Consider the following 9757-nt stretch of genomic DNA (forward strand, 5'->3'; position numbering starts at 1 on the left):
TGTCTACTCAGCTTTCAGCAAACTTGATATAAAAACTCATATTTAGACATTGATCATAGCTGACTTTATAAAGTTTGGGCAAAACAGTCTTTCAACAAGCAATGTCTTTAGTATACAGACAATCATGGCATTTACATGCCCTTTCCCCAACTTTCTTGATCTTTAAATTAAAGATACACCGGAAAAAGCAGGAACCCTAGTCTTTGATCCCTGGGACCTCTCTGTTTAATGGGCAGGTACAGCTTCGATTCGTGGAGGATGCCTTACAGGTGTTTTAAATGGGGAATCCGTGGACTGTGAGTCCACCGTGAGCAAGTTAGCTTTACAAGTTCCTGGTGATGTTCAGACAGCCGCCGAGTTCGGCATTCTTTCCGCTCTGGGTGTTGAGCTGACTCAGCCCCGCTCCTCCCTGAGGGCTGGAAGCGGGTGTGCTCCACCACGGCCTGTCCTTTATTCCAAACCCTGCGGGATATGCGTGAAGAGGTTTTGGAAGCCACGAGGGCCTTCTGCCTCCCCAGCTCATTCCCCGCTCCCTCCACAGACCCACTCCTTGCCAGTTGTGGTGATCTCCAACATCTGTCAGATGCCCAACGCCTGGGCGTCCATCCTGTGGTATAACATGCTGACCAACAACCCCAAGGTGAGTCGGGCCCCCATTTTTCCTGAGACTTCTCGGTGCCTCGGGGCTGTCACAGTACCTAGCGCAGCTCATCAGGCACTACCCTCTCAGCTAAAGGGGTAAACGTGTCATTTCCAATAGAACGTGAACTTTTTCACCAAGCCCCCAATTGGGACGTGGGATCAAGTGGCCGAGGTGCTGAGCTGGCAGTTCTCCTCCACCACCAAGCGCGGGCTGAGCATCGAGCAGTTGACAACGCTGGCGGAGAAACTCTTAGGTCAGCGCTTTACCTCTTCTCCCCTCACCCTCCTCGGAAAAGGAATCTGGCCCATGGGGCTGTTCATTCAGAAGAGAGTTTACTGAGCAAGGTGCTGTGCCGGGGCCAGAACACATGTGCTTCCGCAGGTCAGGGAGTCAGGCTACAGAGGAGGTGTGCATCCTGGGGGGTGTTTTTATGAGGCGGGAGGCAGATTTCTTTTCTCTTGGTGGCTGTCTCCCTCACCCTTCCAGGGTACTACTTTATCCAACCATCGGAAGATATTTTAAGTGTGTGTGAGAGCTACAGGCTTGGTATCCCTGTCTGTTTCTTCAAGAAACCGTAGGCTTGTTTTTAATTTTCTCCCTGGAAAAAAAGCCTTAGTAGAATGTTTTGCGTGCTACCTATGCTTTGTCCTGTGCTGCCACCAAATGTGACCCTGTAACTCAAGCTGTCAGCTTCTTAGTGTGTGCTGCTGGTCCCCGGACCACCACACGAGGCTAGTAAGGGCAGCTGGGCTAAACAACAACTGGGGTGGGGGGGGTGTCAAATGATGGGGTCGGGTGTGGGGCGGACGGGTGCACCATATGCACACAACAGTGGCAACATTCAAATACATGAAAACCAACGGTTTCAGGGCCTGCCGTGGGGCAGTTGTGCACGTGTTCTGTTTGAAGAAATAAGATCTTGATTCAAAACTGAAAATTATAGTACTTTATTATTTTTTTTCCTTCAGGACCTGGTGTGAACTATTCAGGGTGTCAGATCACGTGGGCTAAATTTTGCAAAGTAAGCAACCGTGTGAACTCCGTGTGGCTGCCTCACGGGAGGGGGAGGGGAGGGGGAGGGGTGCTTACCTGCTGGGAGGTCGTGGAGGACGCTGGGCCCGAAGGCCCTAGGCTCTCGGTCCAGCGGCCAGTAGCGTCTGCCTGAGGCTAGATGGGCCTGAGGATTCTGGTGGCACCTCACGCCTAGGAAGGAAAAGCCTGGGACGGTGGTGGACTTGGCTTTCCCATTATTCTTTTCTCCAGGAAAACATGGCCGGCAAGGGCTTCTCCTTCTGGGTCTGGCTGGACAATATCATTGACCTTGTGAAAAAGTACATCCTGGCCCTTTGGAATGAAGGGTAGGTTGGAACTCTTGTGTCTGGCAGGGTGCGCAGGTGTGACAAGTCCCCTGCTCTCCCAGCAGGCCAATAGCAGGGCAGCCCTCAGCCCAAATCTTGCTGTTTCTCCTCTTTGCCTCCAGGTACATAATGGGCTTTATCAGTAAGGAGAGGGAGCGGGCCATCTTGAGCACCAAGCCCCCAGGCACCTTCCTGCTGAGATTCAGTGAAAGCAGCAAAGAAGGAGGAGTCACCTTCACTTGGGTGGAGAAGGACATCAGCGGTATGCTTGGCTCTTCCCCACCCCACCTGGTGGCGAGCGCCGCTGCCGCCGTGGCCTCTGCTGGTTTCAGACACAGGCTGCCCCCTCGTGGGCAGAGATGGCCTCGCACCCCCCGCCCAGGCTTGTAAGGCACGTCAGGGTGACTTCTTTTCTCTAAGTTCTACCAGCTGGAGGACTGGTTTGCCAGTTTTGTTTTGCTGGCTCCAGGGACTAATATTTGCCTATTAAAATTTCATTCTTCATCTCCTTTCTTTCCTACCCTGTTACTATATCTTATGCAAATAGTTATCCAAGTGCATTACCTGTGGCCCAGCTGGATAGCCTCTCCCGAAGCCAGCGGAACATTTCCCCAGCGCCAGGCGACTGGGCAGGATATTCAGGGTATCGAGCGCTGGGTTGGCATAAGCCTTTCCCCCTTGAGGGAAAATAAGTCAGGTGGTTTTCTCTGAGATCACCTGAGTCTTCCCTTCCCATTTCCCCTGACAGGTAAGACCCAGATCCAGTCGGTGGAACCATACACCAAGCAGCAGCTGAACAACATGTCGTTTGCTGAGATCATCATGGGCTACAAGATCATGGATGCCACCAATATCCTCGTGTCCCCGCTGGTCTATCTCTACCCTGACATTCCAAAGGAGGAGGCGTTCGGAAAGTACTGTCGGCCAGAGAGCCAGGAGCATCCCGAAGCTGACCCAGGTAGTTGTTGATTTTCCACAACAGCCATTTAGTTCTGGGGAAAAGTGGGAAATTGTAGGATCCTGGGAGGACAGATAAGGTAAATGCCTGAAGAACCTCTTTCTGGGAAAGAACTTTGTAGTGAGTGCCTTTGGGGGTGGCTGATGGGGTTAGAGCGAGGAGAGGAATCAGTCACCAGGCTCTGCCCTCCGAGAAGCACCAGTCTCAAGGGGGAAGCAGCGTGCACACACCCAGCCATACCTGAAACACCGTGGAGAGAAAGCGAGGGCAGAATTCTCTAGAAACAGGATGCCCAGCCGGCACAGCACTTCTTACAAAGCAGATGCTGGAAGGTTTGCGATTCAGACTTCAGACTAGCGTGTTTCCTTTCCCCCATCACGGAACAATGTGAGCAGCGCCAAGAGGGATGAAGAAAGGCTTTCTGGAGGAAATGAGTGTTAGCAGCGCTGGAACATGGTTTAAGAGCACAAGAGTGGTGATTGAAGGGGAAGACAGCAACTGGTGGGAGGGGCGTGGAATTGGTCCTTTGAATGTGCAGCGCTTGAAAATAAGATGTTTTTTAATGTGCAAGAGCCCATGTGCTTATGTAAGTTACACATACATTTTCCACACTAAACCCTCGCTCTCTAGCACCACCACCAGCGTGGAGGGCAGAGCCCCCTAGTCTGTTCCCATGGGCGTCTGGGGCTCGGACACTGGGTTCTCTGTCCAGATCCTGATGAGAACACTATAATTTGCTGTTCTTTGTTTTTATTTAAGTTTTCTTAATCACAGAGCCAGTAGTGGTTTAAAGGGATCCTTTGAGGTTGGCTTCCCTGCCCCAGTTGCTTTGGAAAAAACTGTTTTTGTACAGAGCTCTCCCACACACAAACACAAACCCACCAGCTTCCTTCCCACTTTTTCACAGGAGTTCCCTGTGAGGGATCTCTTGGGGTGAGAAGAACGAGACTTAGAAGAGGGAGTTGGGGCTAATTGGCAATTGACCTTCCTTTGTTCTGGGGTTGAGTCTTGGCCACACTCTAGGCCAGCGTAACTCTCACTTCCTGTCTGCCCCTTATCTCTCCTCCCACGTTGTGCTTCGGTTGGGAGATCTGTTTATCAGCCCCCATCACACTACCCTGTTCCTTCTGCAGAAGGCATTTAGGTCCAAGTGCTGGGCCCTTGACTAATTTTGCTTTCAAGGTCCAAGTTTCAAGTCTGAGGCTGCGCCCTCCCTCAAGCCTCCTGTGTGACTGGGAGGCAAGGCCCTTTCCTGCCTGGAGACCTCAGTGTTTCCTCAGGGGCAAGACTGGCAGTCACAGGAAGGGAACTAATTACTTGAGTGCTTGTCTGCCTCCTGGGGCTGGGTGTGCGCATGGCAAATGGGTCAGCAGGTGTGGGGTGCCGGCGGGCTGCATGTGGGGTCCTCCAGAGTTGAGCAGCTAGAGCAGCTGACCATTTCCTCTCCGTTCCCATCCTGAAGGTTGGTTTTTTTGTAAAGTATGAGCCCATTTTTAGAGAGCTCGTTAGTTGCTCCACGGCATGTGGGATCTTCCCAGACTAGGGCTCAAACCCGTGTCCCCTTCATTGGCAGGCGGATTCTTAACCACTGCGCTACCAGGGAGGTCCCTCATCCTGAGGGTTTTATTGTCTCTAGGAGATAAATCTGTCTCCTAGATTATCTTCCCAGGACTCTTCCCTCCTTCTTACTCAGAAGCTCACGCGGTATTTCCTCATGGCTTGAGGGAGACATTCCTCTGTAGAAATGACAAATTCCTTATCTTACAAATTAGATAAGTACATTTACAACCTTGTACGGAGCCATAAATCAGCTTTTAGTTTTAGTTCTCCTTTGCTTCTACTGTGGCATCTCAGGCCGAAGGTGTTTTTCTCAGCAACGTTGATCAGTTAGGGAATTAAACCCTTTTCTGTCTGGGGTGTCAGCTCCCCTCAGGCCTGGGCCAAAATGGATTCATAAGACACCAGAACCCTGCTTTGATAGCTTCTTTGGATTCGGTACTGAGTTAACCTATTTCTTGGCCGAAAATAAGCTCATATGGGAGTCTACGGGCCCCTCGGCAATGCCCTTTCTCAGGTTGTCATTGTACTTTCTGATCCCTCAGTTTCACCGTAAGCCCCAAGCTTTATAGCTGTGCTTCTCTCCGCCCACCCCACCCTGCCCCGCCCCATGCCTCCTAAGTGGTTTGTTCACCTGAATCCCCCAGATTCCATGCCAGTGTCCCAGGGCTCTTTGGCCTCTTGCTGTAAGCATTTAGCACTTAAAATTCATTTGTTTCAGTCGTCACATTTCTAACTGTAGAACAAGAATCATAAGTGACCAAGATGGGCCCCTCCCTCTTCTGCCTCCCTCTTATTTTATACTCGAGAGAGAAAAGCCCTTGGCCGGGTCTCTTAGCTGTTGAAGACGTAAGGCCTCCTGTCACCCAGTCCAGAGCCGTCCTCCCCACCGAGAGGCTCTTCTGTGTGATGTAGTTATTCAACTGGGGGGTTACTAATACCCTCACCGAAAAATGTAATAGAGGCCAGATAAGTGCTGATGGGAACAGAAGGTGTCACCCTCAGCTTTGGAACTGCACATTAGCCGTTTCCACGCTCTCTTAAAGACTCGGTGACTTCAGTATCTGAGCAGGACGTGGTGCCCAGACTGCGTGGGCTCAGTCCTGCATGCGGGGGACTCAATCTAAGAGATACAACCAGGCTAGAATACAATCCTCAGTCCACATCCAGGCAGTTAAACTCTTTACATGATCGAGGGGAAGAATGAACACAAGGCTGGAGCTCATCTGAGCTTGGGTGGGACCAGGGTCGGCTGAAGAGTCTCAGGAAGGTTTGAGAGAAAGAACCGAGCTTCCAGCTGCAAGCACTGGAACATCAGAGTATACAGTGAGGGAGGGCAGCCCTGAGGGGAGACGGAAGTTCCAGACAATCTCTGGTCAAGGATGGAGTGAGTTTCAAGTCAGCCCTGGGGAGGCAGCCGGCTTCCTGCTGCCTGGTACCCGAGAGTGGAGTCACAGTCAGTAAGCCCGAGTTTTCTTCCACCCAGGTGCTGCCCCATACCTGAAGACTAAGTTCATCTGTGTGACACCGTAAGTGGCTTCCCTTCCCAATTTTGCCTCCATTTCTAATGTACTCAGTTATCCCTGGGAACAGGACACCGGGTGAGAGTTCTCTTGTGAAGGGTTGGAACCCTCCGAGCTATGTTCAGTCCTCAAAGTGACCTTGTGTGTTTAAAAAGCTTGAGCTTTTATTTTTCTGTTGGAGACCAGAGTTTGATGGCTTGTGTGTGTGTGTTTTGTTCTTTTTTTTTTTCTCCATTGTGTCTTGTCAACCCGGCCCTCTCCCCTCCTGCTGCTCCCCATTTCCTACAGAACGACCTGCAGCAATACCATTGACCTGCCGATGTCCCCCCGCACTTTAGATTCATTGATGCAGTTTGGAAATAATGGTGAAGGTGCTGAACCCTCAGCAGGAGGGCAATTTGGTGAGTATGTGGTTGCCGGACTCTGTCCCTGTGAAGGAATTCAGTCCCCTTGGTGTGATGCTCCCATGGGCACAGCCAAGCGAGGGGCACCTGGATTGGTAGAAGGAGTTCTCGAACAGCGCTGTCCTATAGACACGCGCACCCCCATGCCAGAGTAAATTTTCTAGCAGCCATGTTAAAAAAGTGAAAAGGAACAGGTGAGGTTAATTTTACAAATGTATTTTCTTTAGCCCAGTAAATCCAAAATAGTGGCATTTCTGCACGTTAGAGACAAATGAGTGTGGGATTTCCCTGGCGGTCCAGTGGTTAGGACTCCACGCTTGCCCTGCATGGGGCGTGGGGTCAATCCCTGGTCAGGGAACTAAGATCCCCGCAAGATGCACGTGTGGTGCAGCTAAAAAAAAAAAAGAAAAAAATGAACCACTAAGTCTTTGAAACCTGCCCCGCGTTTTATAACCACAGCCTACCTCGGTTGGGACTAGTCACATCCCAAGTGGCTCCAGCCTGCTGCGTTCAGCAGGGCAGCCTTAGAGCTTCTTTAAACCTGGAGAGTTGGGAATGAGTTAAGGTAGGAAGAAGGCTGAGCCCTTCCAGAAGGGAGGGGAGAGAATCTGGCTTCTCTGACCCCATCTTGATGACCAAGGGGCAGGGGCAGGAGACTAGATGGCGGTGGCAGCCTGAGCCTCTGTGCCCCGAAAGGCTAGGGGTGCGGGCCCCGCCAGCTGTGGGGCTCAGGCGACTGAACTGGCTCTCCCTGTGTGTCCCCCCAGAATCCCTCACGTTCGACATGGAGCTGACCTCGGAGTGCGCTACCTCCCCCATGTGAGAAGCCGAGGACGGAAGCTGCAGAGAGAGGTGACAGAGGCACCGACCCATGTTCCACCAGCCCTTAAACAGCCCAAGCCCAGATCAGCTCAGCTCCCAACTCAGTGGTTCCAGATTTTTTTGTCGTCTCTCAGTTCGGTTATCTTTGAGCAATCTGGGCGCTTTTTAAAATAGAGAAATGAGTGAATGTGGGTGATATGCTTTTATCTAAATGCAAATAAGAATGCGCTCTCTGAGGCTGTGATCGGGGGGTGTGGAAGGGGTGGCAAGAGGGAGAAAGAGGAAATGTCTTTTTTGCCCCCCTGCCCGCCTTTCTCAGCAGCTTGTTGTTGTCATTGTCAGACAAGTGCCTCTGGTGCCAGCGGCATCCCTCTGCCTATTTCTGTAAGCTAATGCCACAGTTGTCTCTAGCTACATCCTCCTGGCATTGCACTTTTAACCTTGCTAACGTTCAAATAGAAGATACGACTTTTAAAGCCCCTAGGTTTCTTTTTAAACTTAAAAAAAAAATGTTTTTTAAAGGGCAAAAAAACACTGTATCAGCATAGCCTTTTCTGTATTTAAGAAAACTCAGTTAATTTCCTCCTTGGTGCTTTAGGCATTCAGCTTTCTTCAGGCTGATAATTTATATAAACCCTGACATGAGCTTCAGATCCAGCCCTTAACAGACATCTGAAGATGTGGCTTGGCCTTTGGTTTTCATATAGGAAGGTTGAAGGAGACCCTAAACATTTTAGACTTTTTTTGATAAACAAAATTTTTATTTTCCCCTTTCACCTACTGGCCTGTTAGTAGGTGAGGCTGGGCAGAGGGGCACTTTCAGCCTGCTCGCCTTTCCTCCCCGGACTTCGCCCCTGTTTCCGAGCCTGTGTGGTTTCTGTGGGTGCCTTCTAAGGGATGGGATGATTCTTCCTCTCCCCCAGTTTACCTGAGCCCCTCTTGTGGCGTGGCTCCTTCCCATGTCTAAAGGTCCCTTGTCCTGTTTGCTTTAGGCATCCTGGTCTCAGGACCTCCTGGAATAAGAGGGAGAGAGCTACAGGTCGAACATGAGTCAGACTGCGGGGCCCCAGTCAAGGGTCTAGTTGAGCTCAGGGATTATGGTTCTTATCCCAGCTTCTTGGTGATTTCCTGCGGCACCTGTAATCACTTCTTCACTTGGTTAAGCCAGGGGCAGAGGCTTAGTGATAAGCTCGAGGTCTGTCCCTCACATGAGGGAGCGTACACCCCAGCCTTCCCCCAGTGCTGGTGACGTCTCCTCCCCATGGGGGCCCCCCTCGGTGAGGCAGAACGACTCGCATTTTCTGTGCATCTCAGAACACTTAGCAGCATGAGAAGTGGTCTCTGATATGGGGCCTCCTCAGACCCAGAGGCACGGCCAGATTGGGTGGTCCATAACTACCTTGTCTCAGTCGACCAGAGTTTCTAGGGAATGCTATGCGTTACACCCAAATTTACCAGTTTTTGAAGGAAGAGGACGAGACCTTCTCTCCAAGACAAACGGGTTTGATAGGTGGTACGGAGCAATCTCCCTTTAGCAACACTCTCTAGATCATAATTAGCTTAACTCGAGGGACCTCAGGTGAGGATCCCGGCTTCGCTGGAGCAGAAACTAAAACCCTGTGGCTTTTAGGTCGCATGTGTTTCTGGTTTTAACCCTGATTATAGCAAAAGCCCTGAGAGGAGCTGAGACTTGTTTTGGTCCCTCCTTTAAAAAACGCAGTCCTGCAGGACCTGCCTGCCTGCCCCCTGCCCAGCCGAGGGGTTCCCGTGGACGCCTAAGCTACCCACACGGTGGTTTGTGAGATGCTGTCCTGACCACTGCATTCAAATTTCAATGTATACTTACTTAATAGTGTAAAAATTTATATTATTGTGGGTTTTTTCTTTCTTTTTTTTTTTTTTTGTATATTGCTGTATCTACTTTACCTTCCAGAAATAAAAGTTATATAGCGACCGTCTGCTGGCACGGCAGCTCTGTCTGGCTGGAGGCTCGGGGTGGTCCCTCTTCCCCTGCTTCAGCTCTGAAGGGGTCTTACAGGCTGAGCCTGGGTCTTGAGAGCAGGTGGTTGACCGCGGCCCCGGGCTGGTGGCCTTAGCCTCTCATGCCCGAGTAGACACAGGCCCGCCTCTGGGGCACCGAGCGCCTCCCATCTTAACATTAGCCGCCAGCCTCCAGCTCAGGGGTACCTGGAGGAGCCAGGGGTCCGACCCCTCCCGCTCGGAGGCAGCTTGAGTGGAGGCCTTCCTGCTCCCTCTTCCTGCCTCCCTCCGCCCTCCCTCCCGGGGCCTTTGCAAGCCGCGGTGTCCTGTCTGGGGTCAGATAAGCTACCTAAGGGGGGTTGGGGCGCAGACACTCCCACCACCCCAGGCCTCCCCTTCCGCAGTTGGCTCCATTATCACTTTCTCTTCAGTTCGCTCCGTGGGTCAACACTTAACGGGCCGCGGCTGCGGGCCCGGGCCGTGGGTGGTGATAATTCAGACCGCGGCGCGCG

At 51.6% G+C, this 9757-nt stretch overlaps 1 protein-coding gene across 4 annotated transcripts in view; it reads left to right on the top strand.

The window, feature by feature from the left end:
- The window catches only part of STAT3 (signal transducer and activator of transcription 3), a 64092-nt gene extending 54874 nt beyond the window's left edge, over positions 1-9218 (top strand). The window contains exons 16-24 of one of the 4 annotated variants that reach the window (XM_082678615.1): positions 542-640; positions 761-896; positions 1612-1664; positions 1907-2001; positions 2124-2263; positions 2750-2962; positions 6003-6045; positions 6328-6440; positions 7211-9218. In XM_082678615.1, the coding sequence (XP_082534741.1) occupies positions 542-640; positions 761-896; positions 1612-1664; positions 1907-2001; positions 2124-2263; positions 2750-2962; positions 6003-6045; positions 6328-6440; positions 7211-7266 (948 nt within the window). In that variant the 3' untranslated portion in view covers positions 7267-9218. The remainder of the gene's footprint in view (positions 1-541; positions 641-760; positions 897-1611; positions 1665-1906; positions 2002-2123; positions 2264-2749; positions 2963-6002; positions 6046-6327; positions 6441-7210) is intronic. The other 3 variants (XM_082678617.1, XM_082678616.1, XM_082678618.1) reach the window with 3 other exon arrangements.
- Positions 9219-9757: the final 539 nt, after the last annotated feature.

This window comes from Grampus griseus (genome assembly GCF_964374135.1).
Source record: "Grampus griseus genome assembly, chromosome: 20".
NCBI classification, from domain to species: domain Eukaryota; kingdom Metazoa; phylum Chordata; class Mammalia; order Artiodactyla; family Delphinidae; genus Grampus; species Grampus griseus.